This window comes from Protopterus annectens, chromosome 9.part0, assembly GCF_019279795.1.
Source record: "Protopterus annectens isolate FY-2018-M chromosome 9.part0, PAN1.0, whole genome shotgun sequence".
NCBI lineage: Eukaryota > Metazoa > Chordata > Ceratodontiformes > Protopteridae > Protopterus > Protopterus annectens.
This window is the reverse complement of record NC_056743.1, coordinates 1,046,917,975-1,046,941,648: the sequence shown is the minus strand read 5'-3', so window position 1 is coordinate 1,046,941,648 and position 23,674 is coordinate 1,046,917,975. Positions and strand designations below refer to the sequence as shown.

Sequence of the window (23,674 nt, the reverse complement as noted above, 5' to 3'; positions counted from 1 at the left end):
ACATATGAAACTGGCAGTTTAAAGCCCTAATGGCCAAGGTTGCAGAGTTGTAAACCTTCTTACCCCATCTATCCAGCGGCCTGGAGTCTCTATCAGAAGGGGTAGGATTTTTAGCAGTAGAAACCTTAAATGCCCTTGGGCCCCTGTGAAATAGTCTCCGGATCTCCAATAGGATTTCTGAAAAGGAACTTGTGGGACTCAGGGACCCTGTAGTATCCGTCAGGTTTTCTGGGAGCAGGAGGCAGGGAATCAGGGGCCAAACTAGATTCCAAAAAAGCATCAACAATGTTTAGTACAGGAGGAATAGATAAAGGTCTATGCTGAGGAAGGAGAAGGAAATCTCTAAGCCTCTTTTTTGAATCAGAAAAATCATGGCTTTCCCAGTGAAAATGCTCCCTTACAGCATGTAAGGTTTCCCCAAAAGAAAAATCCCCAGGAGGGGAAGCAGAGGGAATAGGGTCCTCTGCATCAGAATCTTCATAAGTAGATAAGGCCAAATCCAGATCATCAGAAGAATCAGAAAAAAAACAGAATCCTGATCAGAAGATTCATAATCAACTTCAGTCCTAGGCCTCTTAGAAGTGTGGGGAGGGGGGGGGGGGGTTGGCCACCCCTGATTAGAGTGATTAGATCTTCAGCCATTCTTATCATTTGTTTTTTAGGCATAGAGGCCCAAGCATGTGGCCTGGGCGTTGGTTTTTTAGGCATGGATCGAGATTTAGGCCGAAGTAAAGAAGGAGGTATCGGTTTAATATGCAAGTCCATAGGCCTGAATACACCCTCAGAAGCTGGTGCTTGCACAGCGGCTCTGGACCCATCCAAGGTAGAGACATCCGCGGATTCCATAGCTAAAGCATCTCGCAGCATACCACTCTCCGAATGGGTCTCAGTAGAGGTCTGCGAATCAGAAGTAGCGGGTATCAGGGGCTGCGAAAATGCCTCACTGAGTACCGGCGAACTGGCGACTGGCTTAGGAAAAGTGTCGTCGCCAGTTCTGGACCTGGTCGGCCTGTCTCTGTCTTTATCTTTGCTTTTTCGAAATCCCGGTAGTCGGATGGCTAACCGATGACATTTCTGGATAATTAAACCGAGAACTGAATGATTTAGAGGTGAAAATATACCGACGGATAGTGCGCTGATTAAATAAAGCACAAAACCGACAGCAAGGTAAGTCATGGTCAGGGCCTAGGCAAGAATACAATACGAATTAAAATCTTTATGAGGTATTTGCTTTCCACAAGTAATGCAATTATTAACTTTTACTGACATCGGTAAGGAGCAAGAAAAAGTTTCCCCAATGGGGTACTTAGCTTTAGTTGAAGACTTCGGTTCTGAAACTCAAAAACGAAAATGTCAGGAGTCGGCCGACCGGCACTTGCGAACTGCTTCGGGCACTGCATGGCAAGAAAGACTGATGCAATGGCGTCGGCTGCATGTTTTATACCCCTGACGACCTGACGTCATGGAAGAAGAAACAGCAACCGACGCTGGACCCAAGGACTTTGTTAATCAGGCCGACTGAAGGCTACCTGCAAGCAGATAACCCAAATGTAATGACTGCAACAGTGAAACACGAAGAACATCTGCATTGGAAGTGAATGTTTCTGGAACAATTTGTTTTGACACACAGTTGCTGATAGTTTTACTGCTGAGAGAACTTGTCAACTAAACACATGCAAAGCCATAATAAAATTAAAGCACTGTCAAACAAGACCAATTCCCTGGTCTTCTAAACAGCAAAAAATGTCAGGAATGTTCAGGGGTAGCTTTACTCAAGTACCAAGTCAAAGGACTTCTCCGAGGCATCAAAATGTCCACAAGGGAAAACGCAAGAACGTTCTATACCTGATAGCAATACTTATGGCACTGCCCACTAGAGGAAAACAATCAAAAAGGCAGTTCAAAATACTTCATATATTTAATCTGCACATGAGCGCTACACTATTTACTTTCATATGAACTTTGTTGATATACCTTTAATTTTGAAAACAATGGTGGTGGCCACTTCTGTGATGCAATATTCAACTACAGAACAATTTTCACAACAAAATTCAGAATCTATGAAGTTGCAGCCATCAACAAATCAAGAAAAAGGTCACTTCCAAAGAGTATACTACACCTAACTATGTGCATTTCAATCTTACCTCTGTCAAAGTCTCTGCGGTCCCTATCATCATAACGATCTTTGCGATCCCTGTCATCGTAACGATCCCGTCTCTCCCTCCCTCCATCGTACCGATCAAAATCACGCCACTGCCCCCGGTCTGCTTCATATTTATCTCTATACCCTGTAAAGCGAAAAAAATATAAAGTCAAAGTTAAGGTGCTGATTTCTACAGTAATCATTCAAGGTAAGTACTTCCTATTGAAGAGACAGCCACGTAGTGACAGACGTCTTTTAAAGCAAATTCAGAGTAACCTGCTAAAGCTTTATAACTATAAATTAACATACCACCTGGAACAAGTTGACAAAAACTATAGGGAAATTTCAAACACACTCCGCAACTGTTCCCTAATCTCCTTTTAGCAACCTTCAGCAACACCACTACCCCAAAATTAGCACAACTATATGCTTTTTAAATAAACGCTCCATACTTACTCAACATTAGACTTATACCTCAGTCACCACTATGCACAAGACCAAAACAGCTTAGTCAGCCTGTTACCTAAAACCTTCCCAGACCACTCGAAAAGTACAAGGAAAGCAATGCCAACAGCACTGAAAACACCAACTCCAAAAGCAAATAAAAGACACTTGGAAGGTGCAGAAACCATTAAACCACCACTAAAGAAATTCTCCAATAAATACTTTCATATAACTCTTTATTGAAACACTTTTCCATCCCGCAAATGAGGACTTCCTCAGACAATGACGCTCTTCATATCCATCCCCTTAATTACATTTAAAAATCAAACAAACCATGACTTATTACAATGAATCAATAAAAGATGATAATTAAAGAATGCCTAAAATTTATGCCAAGGTCCATAATACCTAGTCAACAATAAAAACATATCGACCACATTCTCACTACAAACGGAGATCAAATACATAAAACAAACATTATATGTCAAAGTCTAACTTCATAAAACTAAATAAAATCTAAATAAATGACTGAATAAATGTGTGTTTATGTGTCTATTATATATAATAAAATATATATATATATATATATATATATATATATATATATATATATATATATATATATATATATATATATATATATATATATATATGCATATGTACATACATATACACACGCGCATTTGAAAACAAAATCCTATGCTACCCTCTACTGGTCAACCTAATAAATACATTTCTGCAATAACAAAAAAATAAGCAACTATAAAAAGTACAGTTGTGTACCTACCATAAATGTAGATGTTCGAGTGTATTCACTGTTGCAGTCATTACAATTGGGTTATCCTGCTGGCAGGCTACCGGCAGTCGGCCTGAATTCCAAAGTCTAGGTCCGGTGTCGGTTGCGGTCGCCTCTTCCCTGACGTCAGTGCGCCAGGGGTATAAAAGATGCAGCCAACGCCATTTTCTTCAGTTTTGCTTGCCCCAGATGTCAGGTGCCCCCAAAAGGGTAGGCTAAAAATATGTCAATAAAGCATACATGCACTAAGTAACAAGTTTATTTCATCTACAAGAAAATACACCACATAGGTTGTATAGAACTACAGAAGTACAGATAACGTTCAGCAAAGATAAAGGGGATGGTGGGTGGGTAACCTGGACTACAACAGTGAATACACTCTAACATCTACATTTATGGTAGGCACACAACTGTACTATGTTCATCGTGTTTCACTGTTGCAGTCATTACAATTGGGTTGAATCCCAAAGCTAAGGTTGGGAGGCTGGAACTAAATAGAATTAGGAGCGGCTATGAGGCCCTGCAGTACTGCAGTGGCAAAGCCTGCCCTGGATTTGGAGTAGAGTGGTAAGTGGTAGTGCTTTGTAAAAGTATGCACTGAACTCCAGGTTGCAGCCTCTAAATGTCTTTGGTTGGCACTCCTCTGAGGAAGGCTGCTGAAGTGGCTGCTGCACTGGTTGAATATAGCCTAATACCCTTAGGCACTGATTTGCCATGTTGAGAATAGCATAGACGAATGCAGCGACCTATCCACTTTGAAAGAGTCTGCTTTGAGATAGCCATTCCTTGTGATTCTGCAGCATATGCTACCAGTAATTGCTCAGTCTTTCTGAAAGCTTTGGTTCTGTCCAAGTAGAAGCGCAGCTGTCTGTGTATGTCCAAATAATGCAGAAGTTTCTCACCCTTATTCTGTGGGTTTGGATAAAAGGTAGGCAAATGAATAGTCTGGTTGAGGGCCACACTGGACACTACCTTAGGCATAAAAGTGGGGTCTGTCCTTAGAGAAACCCTATCTGGATGGAAAATGATAAAAGGCTCCACAGCCATGAGTACCTGTAGCTCGGAGACTCGTCTTGCAGAGGTTATTGCTAGGAGCAGAGCTGTTTTCCATGACAAAAATTTTATATCAGCTGTAGCGGCTGGCTCAAAAGGAGACAGAGTGAGTTTTTCCAAGACATAATTGAGGTCCCATGCAGGTATTGCTGATGATCTTGGAGGTCATACGTTTTTGGCTCCTCTGAGGTAATGCCTTAATAAAGGATGAGAAAAAAAGAGGTGGCTCTGTATTGTAATGAGCTGAAATGGCAGAGGCATGAATCTTAATTGATGAAAAGGATAGGCCTTTGTCCAGCATCTCAGTTAAGTATTGCAAAATCTGAGGGATATTTGGTACAATCATGTCAATTCCTTGTGTCTGGTTCCAAACACAGAATCTCTTCCATTTTTCTGCATAAGATTTTCTGGTACTGGGCCTCCTGGCCTCCAAGATAACATCCATAACTGCTTTAGAGAGAGGTGTGTTTTGAAAAACTACATTACCCGCCATGCTGCCAGATTTAAGGTCCTGAGTTGGCTGTGCAGGATCTGATTGTTTTGTTGGGTCAGTAAGTGAGGAATTTGAGGTAATGTCTATGCTGGGCATTGAATCAAGTTCCTTAGGATTGGGTACCAGTGCTGGTGGGGCCAGTCTGGGGCAATCAGTATCATTTTTGGCTTCTCTTGTCTGACCTTTAGGAGTACCTTGGGGAGGAAAGGCAGTGGGGGAAAGGCGTATACTGTTAAGTTTTTCCAGCTGAAAGATAGAGCATCCACTTTCCATGCTTGCTTGTGATAAGTCCTTGTGCAGAATCTCTGTAGTTGGCAGTTGTGAGGGGAGGCAAATAGATCTATGTCCGGGCATCCCCAATTCCTTGTTATGTTGAAGACTTGTGGATCCAATTTCCACTCTTGGGGATCCATGAGGTTTCTGCTAAGTTCGTCTGCCATTTATCTTTCTTGGCAGGAATTGTGCTTGCAGATGTACTTGGTAAGTCAATGCTGTGTCCCACAAAGTCATGGCTAGTCTGCAAAGGGGGTAAGAATGTGTGCCTCCCTGCTTATGTACCACATGACTGTAGTATTGTCCGTCTTTATCAGTAGTTGTCCTGGATGAAGTAGATCCTTGAAGGCTGTCAGGGCATTCTGAACAGCTAGCATCTCTTTTGATTGATATGTAGACGCATTTGGACTGTGGACCATGAGCCCTGAATACATCTTCCTGCCATGTGGGCCCCCCAGGCATAATCTGATGCATCTGTTGTCAATGTTTGCCTGGCTGGGGGTATGATGAATGGCTGCCCCTTGTGGTGACAGGTCTTTGCCCACCTTCGAAACTCCTGTTGTAGGCAGGGAATGAGTGCAATTATTGTTTCCAGGCTGTGGCAATGTTGAGTCCAAACACTTTTTGGATACCACTGTAGTTTCCTCATATGCAGTTTTGCATATGGAATTAGCAGAGTGCAGGATGCCATGAAGCCCAAAGCCTGGAGAATTTTTCTTGCAGTTAACTGGGTGTTTGTCGCCAACCTTTTGAAATAAGCAGTCAGATGCCTTTGTTTGTCTAGTGTGAGATAAGCCATCTGGGCAGTTGTATTTAAGCTTGCACCCAGGAATAATATCTCTTGAGAGGGTACAAGTTTTGATTTCTTTTCGTTTACTGTGTACCCTAGGCATGTTAATAATCTTTTTACAAACGCCAGATGCTGTAGTAGTAAGTTGTTGTTCTCTGCTTGAATAAGGCAGTCGTCCAAGTAAGGATATATCTGTATTCCTCTTTGTCTGCAAAATGCAATTACTGGTGCCAGGCATTTTGTGAAGACCCTGGGCGCAGTAGATAAGCCAAAGGGCAGTGCAGAAAATTGGTAGTGCATTGAGCCAGCTATGAATCTGAGGTATCTTCTGCATGACTGCCTGATTGGGACATGCAGGTATGCCTCTTTTAGGTCTAAAGTTACAAGCCAAGCCTTCTTGCCCAGCATGGAGAGAAGCTGCTGCAAAGTCAACATTTTGAATTTTGGAATATCCAGGTATGTGTTTAGAATAGATAGGGCCAGTACTGGCCTCCAGGCTTTGTCCTTTCTGGGCACCAAGAAAAGTCTTGAGTAAAATCCTTGTCCCTGCTCTTGCTGTGGTACTTGCTGAATGGCCCTCATGTCCATGAGGGATGTAACTTGCTTTTGTGCCTCTGCCCATTGATTTTTTTGGCAGGTCTGGCATACCGTTTGCCCTTGGCATGGTGTGAAAGTGGAACCTGTAATCTTGTGACACTATGTTCAAGACCCATTTGTCCTGGGTGATTAGGTGCCAGTTTTGAGGAAATAGTGCTAGTTTTCCCCCTAAAGGAGCTGCCAGTAGATAAGTGCTTGGCGCTGGCAGGAGAAAGTCATTGGGACTGCTTTCTGTATGGCTGTGACTTGTCTTCTCTGCTTTTGGAGGTAGACACACCCCATTGTTTAGACCTGTATGAGCCTTGGGGCTGAGATCTGCCTCTAGGGCATCAGTATCTGCCTCTTTGTGGCCTGTATGACACTGGAAAGGACCAATTCTTTGTAGGCCAGTGTCTGCTAAATCTTGGAGGCTGTACCCGTAAGAAATCCTTGACTGTCTGCATAGATTTGGTTTTGTCTTCCACTTTCTTCAACACCTCTTCTGCTTTAACACCAAACAAGGTATCATGCTGTAATGAGGCATCTAGTAATTTTGCCCCAACATGATCAGGCAGATTCTGTTCCTTTAACCAAGCATGCCTCCTAATGACAGAACCCGTAACAGCGGCTCTCTGCAGGAGGCCTCCAAAGAATCAAAACCACATTGTAAAGTATGCTTTCCAACTTGTTCAGCTGCATGCAATAAATTCTGCATTTCTTTATTTTCTGCACATTCAGAATTTGTCGACATGTTCTGTTTAAGCAGTGACATTATGTATTGCTGATATTTAAGCATATGAAACTGACAATTTAAAGCCCTTATAGCCAAGGTAGCAGAAGTGTTGATCTTTTTTCCCCATCTGTCCAGTGCCCTGGAATCTCTGTCAGAGGGGGTAGGGTTTTTTGCAGTGGAAGCCTTGACCCCCCCTGGGACCCTGAGATATAGTTTCTGGGTCAGCAGGGTTTTTAAAAAGAAATTTGTGGGAGTCTGGAACCCTGTAGTATCTGTCTGGCTTAACAGGAGCTGGAGGTAAGGAGTCAGACTGGACTCTGAAAATACATCATCTACAATGTCTAGCACAGGTGGAATAGCAAGGGGCCTGTGCTGAGGCAGTTAAAGAAAGTCTCGAGTCTTTTCCCAGATTCTGAATAACCTTGGCTCTCCCAGTGGAAATGCTCCCTCATGGTATGCAGTGTTTCCCCAAAAGAATAATCCTCAGGAGGAGAAACTGAGGGGATAGATTCTTCAGCATCAGAATCCTCATAAGGAGGAAGAGTATTGCTGATCAGAAGAGGAATCAGATGAAATGGAAACCTGATCTGAAGATTCATATTCTATCGCTTGCCTAGGCCTCTTGTCAGGAGGGGGATGAGAACCCCTGATCAAAGTAATCAGGTCTTCGGCCATTTTGAGCATCTGTTTTTTAGGCATGGAACCCTATCCATGGGGATGTTGTACTTGTTTCTTTGTCTTTAAAGTTGCTTTAGTTTTTGCCTTTGAAGCTGAAGTCGTTTTACATATAATTGTGTAGGCCTGAAAATGCCCTCAGAAGCCGATGCCTGCTCAGCGGCTCCAGACCAATCTGAGGGAATGGTTTCCGAAGGTCCAATATCTTGAGTTTCTGTAGGCCTGGTTGACTCCACATGGGAATCGGTATCGGCCTGTGGCTTTAAAGTAGCGGTCGTCAGGGGCTGCGAAAGAGCCTCATTGAGAACCGGTGACTGGCCTAGAAGAAGCCTCGTCGTCGGTTTTGGACCTCGGATGCCTGTCCTTTTCTTTGCGTTTTTTGTAAACTCCGGTAGTCGGCTGTTCCGACGGCATTATATAATGAAATCATCTGCCAAAGTAATGAATGCAAAATCGAACAGACTCTTAACAGTGCGTTGGTTAAATCTAGCACAAAACCGACAACTAGCAACGTCGTGGTCAGGGCCTAGGCAAGGAATACAGTAAGAATGAAAATCCTTATGAGGTATTTGCTTCCCACAAGAAATACAATGATTAACTTTTTCTGACATCGGTCTAGAGCAAGAAAAAAGTTTCCCCAATGGGGTACTTAGCGTTTAATGAAGACTTCGGATCTGAAATTCGAACTTGAAAATCTCAGGAGTCGGCCGACCGGCACTTGCGAACTGCTTTTGCTTTGGGCACCGCGCGGCAAGAAAGACTAAAGAAAATGGCATCGGCTGCATCTTTTATACCCCTGGTGCACTGACGTCAGGGAGGAGGCGGCAGCAACCGACGCCGGACCTAGTCTTTGGAATTCAGGCCGACTGCGGGTAGCCTGCCAGCAGGATGACCCAATTGTAATGACTGCAACAGTGAAACACGATGAACATCTAATCTAAAACATATTGTAAAAATGTCAGAAGTCATCTTAAGGTGCAAGAAAAACAATGCAGTGATAACGTTAAGAATTTTATGGTTCTATCTGCCATTTCAACAGAGGGTTGCATAAAACTTTCCCAGGTTAACTCAGCCCCTGTTTCTTTACTCATAACGCAACATGCCTGAAGGACAACAGGCATGATCTTTATATTTGACAAATGCAACCTCCCAAAAAAAAATAAATAAAATAAAGCACTGTCACAACCATGTTGATAGACGGCAAGCAAGGATGGTGATGTACATGCAACGTCCAACACATATCTAGTATTACAGTAAATATGCATCATATTTTGGAAGTTTTACCTTCATCACCATTAGCAAACAACCCTAAGTTAGACCTCTTGGGTGATTCCCAAGAAAGAATAACCCAAATAATGGTGGAATCACAAGACCTAAATTTGGAAATAAACATACAGTGTCTTGCAAAAGTGTTAAGAAATACCATGCAGCAACCTCCACATATGTCATTCAATTCCAATAAGGTACTTTTGAAGGCTTGGAAAGTGGCCACTTCTCTACTGAGCACTGTAAAAGCCAAATGGAAAGGGTAACTTTTGAAACATTGGTATCTAACTTCTTCAAAGAAAATGAAATGAAATGAAAAGTTGTGGGTCTTTTCTGATGGGTTTTACTTGTCTGAAGAGAATCAAATTTGTCCATCAGCAACCACATAATGATATGTCATGTCCCATGGCTGATGCAACTGGATAAAAATACTGGAAGACTAAAACTCAGTTTCTGTGGTTACTTTTTATACAAAGGAGGGGATAGTCTTCATGGAAAATCATGAATACAGGGATGATAAGCATAGCCTGGGACTCAGACATCACTGACTACAGTGATAAGTCCACAATATGCATTTTTAATTGTGCTCAAGTCCACAGTGGCAGTAGTTGTGAAAAGTGGGGGAAGCATATGTTTAAAGGACGAAGTACAAATTCCAAGGAGGAAGTGGCAACTTGGTAGGGGACTGTAGACTGAATGTGCCCCTTAGAAAAGTATTTGAAGTAAGAGAGAGGGACAATGCAGCTGTTTCAAATGGAAGATAAGCAAAGACCAGAATCAATTTTTTGTGAAAAATACTCCAAACCATTGGGAACCAGAGCAGTGTAAGGATTTAACCTTCTGGTAGTCGTACATAAGGAGCAGCATATCCACTTGCTACAATAAATCTCTTTCAATGCATCTGGGGAGAGAGAAGGATTTTGACTGCCCTCTCAAGATATGAAGCATCCCTGGTGATTGCTTAAGTAGAGAAACGATTAGAAACCAGAAAAAGCTACTGCCATTAATGTACTACTGCACAGGCTAGAATATAACTTCTCTGCTGACACTGAACTCCCACCAAATTTTACAATGCTCCTTTTGACTGTAGGACTCACTCATACTTTACTTAACCTATCCTCCTGTTCCCACTACTCTGTTTTTATAAACTTACTGCTTGTATGCATTTCCTGGTCTAGGTCAGTCCGCTCAGTTCACCCTTGCTATTCTCGGGCTCACTTCACTCCCCTACCCTACTCCCATTTCCACCCACCCCCTGCAACATCTAGACTTGTACCCAAGCCTCATTACATAACCACTTCCTCACACTCCAACCTATCACCTTGCTACCCCCACTTTAACACTTTTACATTACTACTCCCCCTCACCTACAAACTTCATACTTCCTTTCCCATTTTGCACGGTTCCCACATTTTCCACAGCACTTATTCTCTTCTGATACTAGATAGCCATTCACTAATCATGTCCCTGCTGTACCTTGTAGCTCCACTGTTCTTACTCTCCTTCCTCACTAGCTATTATTGTAACTTAAACCATATTCAACCAACCTCCTTCAGCACTTACCTACCTACTATAAATAACAATAATCATTTCTATACTCTCTCATCCTCACTATTCCAGTTCTCATACATCTACCTTCTCAAACTCTACATCCTTTCCACTACTTCTACTTCTCCAAAACTGAAACAAGCTTTTTACTTATGACCTCCACACCCCTCAATCAATCCTCTTCTACATTTCTTTACTCCTCTCAGGTGACATTCGTCCAAACCACGGTCCACCCTCCCCTACCACTGTCACCTCCTCTGCTAATAATGCACTCCCATCCCCTCTGCAATCGCCAAACATTCCCTCCCCTCCCTGAAAACAACTAACCATCCTCTCATTAAACACACAAAACTTGGTCAACAAAATGACCGACTTTCACTCTTGGATAGCATCTAACAAACCCTAAATCCTAACCCTATCTGAAATATGGCTTAACCCTACATTTCAGATACTGAAATCTAACCTCCAGGATTTAATATGTACCAACAAGATAGAATTCCAAAACAAATGGAGGTGTCGCTATATTCCATTTCGAACAGCTTAATCTCTCCACACACAATAACTCCATCTCAAACTTTCAACCTGCTGAGCTTGTCATTCTAAACTGTCACTTAAATACCCACAAAAAATTGCTACTGCATCCATCTACATCCCACTGGGTAAAAATATCCCAATCCTTAAACAAATACTTTTTTGGTTATCACAAAATATTGCCTATGAAACTTTAATCCTTGGAGCTGTTAACATAGATTGGAATGACCTAAATATTCACTCCCCCAAACACAGCATCAATCTCCATCCTCACTTACCTACATAAAAACATACCCAAGCCCACTCTGGATTGGATCCTCACTAACAAACCTCACATGTACCATAATCACTGTATCCCCACTGGCACTATAAGTGACCACCTGCCAACTCGCATCTTTCGATACTCCCCCCAACTACAGGGACCTCAACTCTACAAAGACTGTAAAAACACTCACCAACTTAAACTCAGATAATCTGAATAATTATCTTTCCTCTATCAGTTGGTATTTCCTGCACCCTCTGCCCACTAATGAAGCTGTACTTAAATTTAACCACATCTTTGATATCCTGAACTCCCTGGAGCCTTTAAGGAAAATCAGGGTAAAATCCAACTATGCCCCCTGATTCACTAGAAAAAAACTAAATCACCCTCACAATTACAAGACTACAGAGAACTTGGGAACCTCACCAAAAAAAAACATCTATCACGATAATAAAAAGTACAGTTGTGTACACTTACCATAAATGTAGATGTTAGAGTGTATTCACTGTTGCAGTCATCACACCTGTGGGTTATCCCTGCTGTGGTAGCCCTCGGCCGGCTAGAATACCAGTGTCATTGTTTTTCTGCGTCTGCTGCAATTGCCTGTAGTCTGACGTCAGGTCGTCAGTGCTATAAAACAAGGCAGCCGACGTCATTACATCAGTTTTTCTTGCCCTAACTCATCAGAATCGCAAGGAAATAAGGTAAAGTGTTCCTGGTGGCTAAAAGCTACCGTGGGAAGCTTATGTCCACCTAGGGGAAGAGGATATATAAGGGATGGAGGGAGGGAAACCAGGACTGCAACAGTGAATACACTCAAACATCTACATTTATTGTAAGTGTACACGACTGTACTATGTTCTTCGTATTTCACTGTTGCAGTCATCACCTGTGGGAGAATTCCCAAAGCTGAAACAGAGGGGTGGAAGTATAATTTAGAGCCCTTAGCATGGGTCAGCAAGCCCTGCAGAACTGCAGAGGAAAACCCTGCTGCAGACTTAGAAAAAAAGAGGTAGGTGGTAATGCTTTGTAAAGGTATGGACAGAGGTCCAGAAGGCAGCTTCCAAGATGTCCCTAGTGGGGACTTCTCTGAGGAAGGCTGTGAAAGTGGAGGCTGTCCTAGTGGAATGGGGGGGGGTTCCCATGAAATCTGTAGCAGAAATAGATACAGTGCGATATCCATTTGGAAATGGTTTGCTTCAAAATGGGCTTCCCCTCTGCCCCTGGGGCAAAGCTGACAAGCAGCTGGTCTGTTTTTCTGAAGGGGTTAGTATGGTCCAGACAGTATCAGAGTTGTCTGCGCACGTCTAGCGAGTGCAGAATTCTTTCCTCCCTGTTTTGAGGGTTGGGAAAGAAGGTGGGTAGGTGTATGGCCTGGTTGAGGGTCACATCAGACACCACCTTGGGGATAAACAAGGTGTTAGTCCTCAGAGAGACCCTGTCTGCATGGAAAATGATGAAGGGCTCAACAGCCATGAGTGCCTGAAGCTCTGAAACCCTTCTGGCTGAGGTGATAGCTAGTAGGAAGACAGTCTTCCGGGAGAGGTATTTCAATTCTGTTGAAGCAACAGGTTCGAAAGGAGGCAAGGTTAGTTTTTCTAAAACATAATTCAGGTCCCATGCTGGTGTGGGAGGCCTTCCGGGAGGTCTGATATTAGACGCCCCTCAGAAATTGTTTAATTAAAGGATGAAAGAAGACAGGTAGGTCTGAATCGTAATGGACTGAAATGGCTGGGGCATGGATTTTAATAGAGGAGAAAGAGAGACCACTTTTGAGCAACTCAGCTAGGTAATCCAAGGTAAGAGGGATGGAAGGATGTGAAGTACTGGCCCCTCTGGACTGACTCCAGGAGCAGAATCTTTTCCATTTCCTTGTGTAAGGCTTTCTAGTGCTAGGCCGTCTGGCCTCTGTGATGTCGTCTAGGACCTGTTTGCTTAACAGGGACTCCTTGTTAGCTTTTAAATGTACAAGCCATGGTAAAAGAATGAGAGTCTGCAAGTCTGGGTGCAGTATCTCCCCCCTCACCTGGGTGAAGAGGTCTGAGATTAGGGGAAGCTGCTAGGGGGGCTGTAAGGTCAGGCTGTGCAGTAAAGGATACCAATACTGTCTTGGCCAATATGGAGCAATGAGGATGGCCTTTGGTGATGATCTCCCTTATTTTGATCAGTACCTTGGGAATAAGAGGCAGAGGAGGGAATGCGCACACAAAGAAGGAGTTCCAGGGGAAGGTCAAGGCATCCACCTACCACACTAGGAGGTGGAACTCCCTGTTAAAGAACTTTTGCAGCTGGTGGCTGAGGTGCAAAGCAAAGAGATCTACCTCCTGAGTCCCCCACTCCTGAGTGATTTGCAGAAAGATTTCCATGTGGAGCTGTCATTTGTGGGGGTCCAGCAAGTTTCTGCTTAGGTGGTCTGCCAGGGTGCTGTTGAACCCGGGTAGGTATTGGGCAATTAGGAGTAGATCCATGGAAGCGGCTGTCAGACAGAGGTTCATGGCTAGTCTGCACAGAGGGTAAGAATGAACCTCCCCCTGTCTGTGTTTTTATAAGGAGGACTCCTGGCCTCAGATGGGGTTTGAAGGATTTCAGAGCCTTTAGTACTGCTATTGGTTCTTTTTGATTGATGTGTAAGTGAAGGTGCTGGGCATCCCAAAGACCTTGGATGCACCTGCCTCCTAGGTGAGTGCCCCAAGCAATGTCTAAGGCGCTGGTGGTGATGGTCTGGCCAGTAGGGTGGAGGATAAAGGGAAGACCCTTGTTTTTGGCACAGGCATCTGCCCACCAGAGAAACTCAGCCCTTATATATGGGATCAGAGGGAGAGAGGTCTCTAGAGACAGAGTGCTGGCACCAACACTTCTTTAGATACCACTGAAGTTTTTTCATGTGAAGCCTGGCCAGAGGAATTAGAAGGATGCAAGATGCCATGCATCCCAGGGCTTGCAGGAACTTCCTCACGGTGAGGTGACTTTTGGAAGCCAGCTAGGTAAAGTAGAGAGGCAGGAAGCTCTGCTTTTCTGGGGATGGGAAGGCCATTTGGGATCCTGTGTCTAGCACAGCTCCCAAGAAAATGATCTTCCTGGTGGGATTTTGCTTTGATTTCTTCACACTGATGGTGAACCCTAGGGAATTTGTGAGGGATTTGACAAAGAGCAGGTCCTGGAGCAGCTTTCCTTTGCACTCTGCCTGAATGAGATAGTCGTCCAGGTAAGGGTAAATCTGTATATTTCTCTGTCTGCAAAATGCTACGGCCGGGGCTAAGCATTTGGTGAAAACTCTGGGTGCAGTAGATAAGCCAAAGGGCAGCCCAGAGAACTGAAAGTGTTGTGATCCTGCTCTGAAGCGCAGGAATTTCCTGCAGGATTCCCTTATGGGGATGTGAAGGTATGCCTCTTAGGTCTAGGGTCACTAGCCAGGCATTGTTTGTTAGCATAGACATCAGCTGCTGCAAAGTTAGCATTCTGAATCTGGGGATCACCACGGAAGTGTTCAGAATGGACAGATCCAGGATGGGGCGCCAAGTGCCCTCTTTGCTGGGTACAAATGAACAGTCTGGAATAAAAGCCTTTGCCTGTTTGATCTGGGGGGACAAGTTCTACTGACCCCCTGCGATATGAGCATTTGGACCGGATTCAATGCCTCTGCCCACTGATTTGGAGCCAAGTCCGGGTACTCTCTTGGAATTGGGAGTTCGCTGAAAAAGAATTTGTATCCCTGAAAAATGATCTTTAAGACGGATTGGTCCTTTGTTACAGAAAGCCAATTTTCTTTGAAGAGAGAGCCTTCCTCCTAGTTTTCAGAGAGTGAAGGGAAGGCAAAGGGGGGAGGGGGAGTCATTGTTGAGTTTTTGCCACAGAAGGGTGGCTTGGAACTCCCTGCCTTTGAGGCAGAAAGTACAGTTGTGTACACTTACCATAAATGTAGATGTCGAGTGTATTCACTGTTGCAGTCATCACACCTGGGTTATCTTCCTGCAGGTAGCCCTCAGTCAGCCCGAATACCAGAGTCTTGGGATTTCTGCGTCAGATGCTGTTTCCTCTTCCATGACGTCAGGTCTTCAGGAGTATAAAAAATGCAGCCAATGCCATCACATCAGTTTTTCTTGCCCCAGATGTCAGGAGCCCCCAAAATAGGACACAATTACATGGTGTGAAACACCTCCAGTAAAAAGTAAATACCATTGCCATAAGATATGGCCAAAAGAGGATAGGTAGAAAATATAGAAAAGTCAGGGGGCTGGACGGAGGGTAACCAGGACTGCAACAGTGAATACACTCAAACATCTACATTTATGGTAAGTGTACACAACTGTACTATGTTCTTCGTGTTTCACTGTTGCAGTCATTACACTTGGATTGATTCCCAAAGCTGAGTAAGGGTGGAGGCAGTCAAGAAGTATTAGGGCTGGCTAGCAGGCCTTGTAAGACTGCTGTGGCAAATCCAGCTCTGGATTTAGAAAAGATAGGTAAGTGGTAATGCTTGGTGAAGGTGTGTACAGAACTCCAGGTTGCAGCTTCCAGGATGTCCCTGGTAGGGACTCCCCTGAGAAATGCTGTAGAGGTTGAGGTAGCCCTAGTGGAAGGAGTTCTGATCCCCTGTGGGGTAGGTTTTCCATGGTGTTTGTAACAGAAATGGATGCAGTGTGCTATCCATTTGGAAATGGTTTGCTTTGAAATGGCCTTACTCTCTGCCCCTGAAGCAAAGCTGACCAGCAGCTGGTCAGACTTTCTGGAAGGTTTAGCCCTGTCAAGGTAGAACCTAAGCTGTCTGTGCACGTCCAAGGAGTGCAGGATCCTTTCCCCTTTATTCTGAGGATTTGGGAAAAAGGTTGGTAAATGGATGGATTGGTTTAAAGCCACACTGGATACCACCTTGGGCATAAATGATGGGTTAGTCCTCAGGGAAACCCTGTCAGCATGGAAAATAATGAAGAGCTCCACAGCCATGAGTGCCTCTAACTCAGACAATCTTCTTGCTAAAGTGACTGCTAGAAGTAAGGCTGTTTTCCAAGAGAGGAATTTTAACTCTGCCGTAGCAGCAGGCTCAAAAGGGGGAAGCATGAGCATCTCTTGTACAAAGTTAAGGTCCCAGACAGGGGTGGGTGCTCTCCTCGAGGGCCTTAAATTGTTAGCTCCTCTCAGGAACTGTTTGATGAGAGGGTGAGAAAAGAGAGATGGCTCAGTACTGTAATGCGCTGAGATGGCAGAGGCATGAATCTTAATTGAAGGATGGGCCTCTGTGGAGCAGCTCTGCTAGGTAGTCTAGGATTTGAGGTAAGGTTGGCACGGCTGTGTCCTTTCCTTGAGACTGGCTCCAAGAACAATATCTTTTCCACTTTTCTGAATAGGACTTCCTACTACCGGGCCTTCTGGCCTCCAGGATGATGTCCAGCACCTGTTTGCTGAGGGTTGCTGGTGGTGTATTCAAGGTATAAGCCAGGCTGCAAGGTTCAAGGTTAGCAGATGTGGATGCAAAATCTGTCCCTCCTGCTGGGAAAGTAGGTTGGGGGTGTAATGTAGGTGCCAGGGTGGCACTGCTGTCAGACTGCATAGGAGTGGGTACAAGTGCTGGCATGGCCAGTCTGGTGCAATAAGGATTGTCCTTGGTTTGTCCTGTTTGATCCTGAGTAGTACTTCTGAGAGGAGGGGCAGAGGGGGAAAGGCATAAATGGAGAGGTTTTCCCATGTAAAGGCTAGGGCATCCACTTTCCATGCTTTGCTGTGAGGATTTCTGGTGCAAAATTTGATCAATTGATGGCTTTGGCAAGAGTTAAAGAGGTCCACCTCTGGTGTCCCCCCACCTGTGGATTAGAAATTTGAATGAGTTGGTTTCCAGTTTCCACTCATGTGGATCCAGTAGATTTCTGCTTAAGTCGTCTGCCAGTGAATTTTGTTTGCCTGGCAGGAACTGAGCTTGCAGGTGCACTTGGTTGCACAAGGCTGTGTTCCACAGGGCCATGGCTAACCTGCAGAGTGGGTAGGAATGAGTTCCTTCATGCTTGTTTATGTACCACATAACTGTGGTGTTGTCTGTCTTTATCAGCAGTTGTTCTGAAAGGATAAGGTATTTGAAGGCTGTCAGATCATTCTGGACAGCCAACATTTCTTTTTGATTGATATGTAGGGGAATTTGCCCTAGGCTCCATTTGCCTTGAATGCATTTGCCTGCCATGTGAACCTCCCATGCATAGTCTGATGCATCTGTTGTCAGGGTCTGGGCGGAGAGGGGTTGAGTGAAAGGAAGTCCCTTCTTGTGGTTGCATGCCTCTGCCCACCAAAGGAACTCTGCCCTTAGACAAGGGATGATAAGAATCAGTGTTTCCAGGTCCTGAGAATGCTGACACCAGAGACTAAGTACCACTGAAGTTTCGTCATATGCAGTCTTGCATATGGAATTAGTAGAATGCTTGATGCCATGAACCCTAGGGCTTGCAGTATTTTTCTTGCAGATAGCTGGGCTTTGGTGGCCATTAGTTTGAGGTAGCTTGTCAAATAAACCTGTTTTTCTGGAGTGAGGGATGCCATCTGGGAAGTTGTCTTCAAGCTTGCTCCCAGGAATACAATCTTTTGGTTGCGAACCAGATGTGATTTATTTTCGTTGATGGTGTACCCCAGATAAGTTAGAAGTCTCTTTACAAATGCCAAGTGCTGAAGTAGCAATTCCTGATTGTCCGCCTGAATCAGGCAATCGTCCAAGTATGGATAAATCTGAATATTTCTCTGCCTGCAGTATGCAATGGCTGGAGCCAGGCACTTTGTGAATACCCTGGGTGCAGTAGATAAGCCAAAGGGAAGTGCAGAGAACTGATAGTGCATAGAGCCTGCCCTGAAACGTAGGTATTTCTTGCAATATTCCCTTATGGGGATGTTCAGATAAGTTTCTTTTAAATCTAGGGTGACTAGCCAGGCATCCTTGGCTAGCATAGGAAGAAGCTGTTGCAGTGTAAGCATTCTGAATTTTGGGACCACCAGGAAGGTGTTGAGAATTGACAGATCGAGGATAGGGCGCCAAGAGCTCTCTTTTCTGGGCACCGGGAACAGTCTAGAGTAGAAACCCTGTCCCCTTTGTGCTATTGGAACAGGTTGAATAGCTCCGATACTGAAGAGAAAGTACTTGCTTTTGAGCCTCTGCCCACTGGTTTGGAAGAAGGTCTGGCAACCCGCTTGGGGCTGGCAGTGAGTGGAAGTACAATCTGTATGCCTGGGATACAATGTTTAGGACCCATCAGTCCTTGGTAAAGGGACATCCAGTTTTTTGCATGAAGGGTGGGTTTTTCCACCTAGGGATGCAAGTACTTGGGCATGGCTGGGAAGGATGATAGACCAGTCATTGTGAACTTTTTCCATTACAGGGTGGCTTACCACTCCCTGTTTTTGAGGTGGGAGCACCCCATTGTTTAGATCTCTGCATACTCAGACTGTAGTCTTGGTGGTCTGTTGCACCTGCATCTGGACTGAAGGCCTGGGAGGGACTGGAAAGGACCAGATTTTGGAACGCTGAAACTAGGTGGCTGCACCTGTAAGAAATCTTTAACAGTTTGCATAGATTTAGCTTTTTCCTCCATCTTTTTAAGAACTTCTGCTTTTGTGCCAAACAAACGTTCCTGGTTTAATGGAGCACCTAGTAATTTTGCTTTCTGGCAAGATTTGTTCCTTCAGCCAAGCATGCCTTTTCAGTACAGACCCATTGACAGCAGCCTGCAAGATGCTTCTAAGGCATCAAAACCATACTGCAAAGTATGTTTACTAACTTGGTTTGTAGTATGCATTAACTCTTGTAAATCTTTATTTTCTGCACAATCTGGAAGCAACAACATTTTTTGTTTAATTAGTTCCATAATATGCTGCTGGTACTTCAACATGTGAAACTGGCAATTTAAAGCCCTGATGGCAAGAGTTGGATAGGTATATACCTTCTTACCCAATCTGTCTAAAGCTCTAGAATCCCTGTCCGAAGGGGTAGGGCTTTTGGCTGTAGTAGCCTTAATGCCTTTAGATCCCTGGGAAATGGTCTCTGGATCCACAGTGGGATTCTTAAAGAGAAATCTGAGAGAGTCAGGTACTCGGTAGTACCGGTCAGGCTTTCTAGGAGCTGGTGGTAAAGTATCAGGAGTAAGACTGTTTTCCATGAAGACATCTACAATATCCAGGACAGGGGGTATAGCTAGAGGCCTGTGCTGAGGCAAGTCTAAGAATTCTCTGAGTCTCTTTTTGGACTGAAGGTAGTCCTGGCATTCCCAGCAGAAATGCTCTCTTAAGGTATGCAAGGTTTCACCAAAAGAAAAGTCCTCTGGAGGGGAGGCAGAGGGAATGGAATCCTCTGCATATGAATCCTCGTAGGTAGACAAGGGTATGGTCCTGGTAATCAGAGGGATCAGAGTCATCGGACTCATGGTCTGTAGAATCAGAAGGAAAATCAATTCTTTGTCTTTCAGAGGGGGAAGGTTGGCTTCCCCTAATTAAAGTTATAAGGTCTTCAGCCATTCAAAGCATTTGTTTCTGTGGCATGGGAGCTTGAGCATGCGCTTTGGCCATCAGTTTTCTAGGCATACTGCAAACGCTGGGCCTGAGAAACTCGGTAGTTTTAGTCAAAAATGAAGTTGACGGATTAATAAGAACATCGACTTCAGACCCATCCAAGATAGAAACATCTGCAGGTTCCGTAGTTGAAGAAGCATCTCGCGGCATACCGGACACCAAATGGGTCTCAGCAGAGGCCTGCGAATCTGTAGAAGTGAGTTTCAGGGGCTGCGAATGCACCTTACTGAGTACCGGCGGACTGGCAACTAGCTTATCGGAAGCATCGTCGGCAGTTTTGGACCTTTTTCAGACGATCGATAGTTTGATGTCTTGTCGAAGCCATTTCGGAATATGGAGAATGAGAGCAAAATAATTTAGCGACAAAGATAGCCCAACGATGAATAGTTTGGGTGTTAAACAAGGCACAAAACTGACCGTGAGGAACGTCGTGGCCTGGGCCTAAACAGGTGACGCAGTAAGAATGAAAATCTCTGTGAGGTATTTGCTTTCCACAGGCAAGACAATTGTTAACTTGACCTGACATCGGTTAGAGCAAGAAAAAAAGGATCCCCAGCGGGGTACTTAGCTTTAGAAGACTTCAGGTTTGAAACTCTAAAAACGTATATTTCAGGTAGCGGCCGACCGGCACTTGTGGACTGCTTCTGCTTCGGGCTCCCACGCGACAAGAAAAGCTGATGTAATGGCGTCGGCTGCATGTTTTATACTCCTGACAACCCGATGTCATGGAAGAGGCAACAGCATCCAACACAGAAATCCCAAGACTCTGGTATTCAGGCCGACTGAAGGCTACCTGCAGGCAGATAACCCAAGTGTGATGATTGTAACAGTGAAACACGAAGAACATGTGGTCCACTGTTTGCTTCTCTGCTGGCCCTGGGATAGGAGCCTGGATGGTCTATCCCTGCGAGGCTTACCTTGGCCCTGTCTGCTAGGTGCAGGGAAGGACCAGTGCTTAGAGGGAAAATTCCTCCTGAACCTGGGAGGTTGAACCTGAAAGAAATCTTTCACTGTCTGCACAGATTTTGATTGGTCTTCCATCCTTTTAAGCACCTCTTCTGCTTTTACTCCAAACAAGCGCTCCTTATCCAGGGGTGCATCAATGTTTAGGCTTGACATGATCAGGAAAAGGTTGTTCCTTGGGCCATGCACGTCTCCTAATGACAGATCCTGTCACTGCTGCCCTGCTAGAGGCTTCTAGGGCGTCTTTCTCCACAGAGTAATGCGTGTTTGTCCACTTAGCAAGCAGAGTGCAGAAAATCTGCTAACGCTTTGGAATTGGCAGTCAGGAAAGGTAGAAATCTTTTGTTTTAATAGTTCCAAAGTGTGTTGCTGATATTTTAACATATGGAACTGACAACTGAGTGCTCTGACAGCTAAGGTTGCAGAGGTGTATACTTTTTACCCCATGTCCAGAGCTCTGGAGTCCTTGTCAGAAGGAATAGAATTCTTGGCAGAACTAGTCTTAGCTCCTTTAGGTCCCTGTGTAATGATCTCTGGGTCTGCAGCAGAATTTTTGTACAAGTCTTGGTAGAATCCGGTACTCTAATTCCGGTCAGGTATACTGGGAGCAGGTGGGAGGGCATCAGGGGCTAAGCTGCCTTCATGACAAAACATCATCCACCACTTCTAAAATGGGGGGGTGGCCAGGGGTCTGTGCTGGAGCGGGTCCAGAAACTCTCTAAGTCTTTTCTTAGACTGGGGAAAGTCCTGAGATTCCCACTGGAAATGTTCCCTGAGGGTGTGAAGGGTTTCCCCAAAGGAAAGGTCCTCTGGAGGGGAGGCAGAAGGGAAGGATTCCTCTGCATCTGAATCCTCATAAGCAGTTAGAGATTGCTGTTCCTCTTCAAAATCTGAATAGTCAGATTCCTCAGAATCCTATTCTGTCACAATTTCTGGAGAAGGGTGCCTTTTCCTTTTAGAAGTTGTGGCCTGATAACCCCAGATAATGGAGATGAGATCCTCCACCATTTTAAGCATTTGTGCTTAGGGTGGTGGAGCAGGACCAAGATGGTGGCTAGAAGCAGATTTTCTAGGAGTGGCATGGCTTCTAGGCCTGAGAGAATCCGTCGGTCTGAGAGAAATGGTAGTCGGATGAGAAGACATCGGTTTTGTCTAGATTCGTTAGTGTGAAAGGCCTCCTCAGAAGACTGTACCTGCGTCGCAGCTCCGGACCCAACTGAGGCAGAGACAGCTAAAGGCTTGGAAGACGAAGAAGATTTCTGTGGCATACCGGACTCTGAAAGGGTCTCAGTACACGCCTGCGTAGATATCGAATCGGGCATCAAGGGCTGTGAAAGCATCTCACTGAATTCCAGAGAACTGATGACCTGCTTAGCGGTAGCGTCGTCTAAAGGCTTGGCCTTATGTGGTCTGTCTCTATCTTTATCTCTGTGTTTTTTCGGAATGTCCACAGATTTTCGCCTGATGGACGCCATAATGGAATGCGAAGACGGAACATGAAAATAACTGTCTACAATAAGAGCTCTACAGCGGATGGTTGGCGCATTAAAGAGGGTACAGAACCAGCAAAGGGGGGCGTCGTGGTCTGAGTCTAAACAAGTGATGCAGTAAGAATGGAATTCTCAGTGTGGGATCCGCTTTCCACAGGTGAGACAATTGTTAACTTTCGGACATCGGTTAGTGCAAGAAAATAGGGTCCCCAATGAGGTACTTAGCTTCAGATGTTTTCAGCTGAAACTCAAACTCTGGTAGCGACTAACCGGCACTCGTGCGAACTGCTTCTGCTATGGGCTCCACAGCAAGAAAGACTGATGTAATGATGTCGGCTGCCTTGCTTTATAGCACTGAAAACCTGATGTCAGACTACAGGCGACTGCAGCCGACGCAGGAAAGCAATGAATCTTGTATTCAGGCCAGCCGAGGGCAACCACAGCAGGGATAACACACAGGTGATGACTAACAGTGAAACACAAAGAACATCTACTACATCCAAGCTCAAACTAACCACTACACTAACCCTAAAAGATTTTGGAGTACTATTAAAAAAATTACCCATCCTGGTACCCCACTACCCCTGACCCCTTCCCTAACACCTCAACAGAGACAGCAACACTTCTTAAATACTTCATAGAGACTACTGCCAAGCTCATTCCTTGCAACTCCTCTTCTACTACAGATGCCTGTAACACAAACCACTCTACCCCTTTCATTCAGACTGCCAATGCCAACACCTTCTCATTCAAACCTGTCTACTTCCTACATCAGAAAACTGCTCCTGAATCTTAAACCCTGCTCTCCCCCCTCTGACAACCTTCCTCCTCGGTTCCCTAAAACAACTGACTCTATTGCTTTTCCTGTCTCTATTTTAATTAATACATCCATTCAAGAATCCATAGTTCCTGACCTCTGGAAATCTTTCTACACTATACCTCTACACAAGGGTGGTAAATTCAACTACATCGATCAACGTCAGACCCATTGCTATCCTCTCCTCTGTCTAAAATCCTTGAAAAAATCTATCCATCCAACTAATTGCGTATCTTTTAAAAAAAAAATCTCCTCACTCCTACAGAACACGGGTTTCACCCTAAAC

General features: G+C 44.6%; 1 protein-coding gene across 2 annotated transcripts in view; it reads right to left on the bottom strand.

The window, feature by feature from the left end:
• Nucleotides 1-23,674, bottom strand: part of EIF4B (eukaryotic translation initiation factor 4B) — a 1,945,171-nt gene that overhangs the window by 1,142,193 nt on the left and 779,304 nt on the right. For both annotated transcript variants that reach the window (XM_044083849.1, XM_044083848.1), the window contains exon 7: nt 2,145-2,288. In XM_044083849.1, the coding sequence (XP_043939784.1) occupies nt 2,145-2,288 (144 nt within the window). The remainder of the gene's footprint in view (nt 1-2,144; nt 2,289-23,674) is intronic.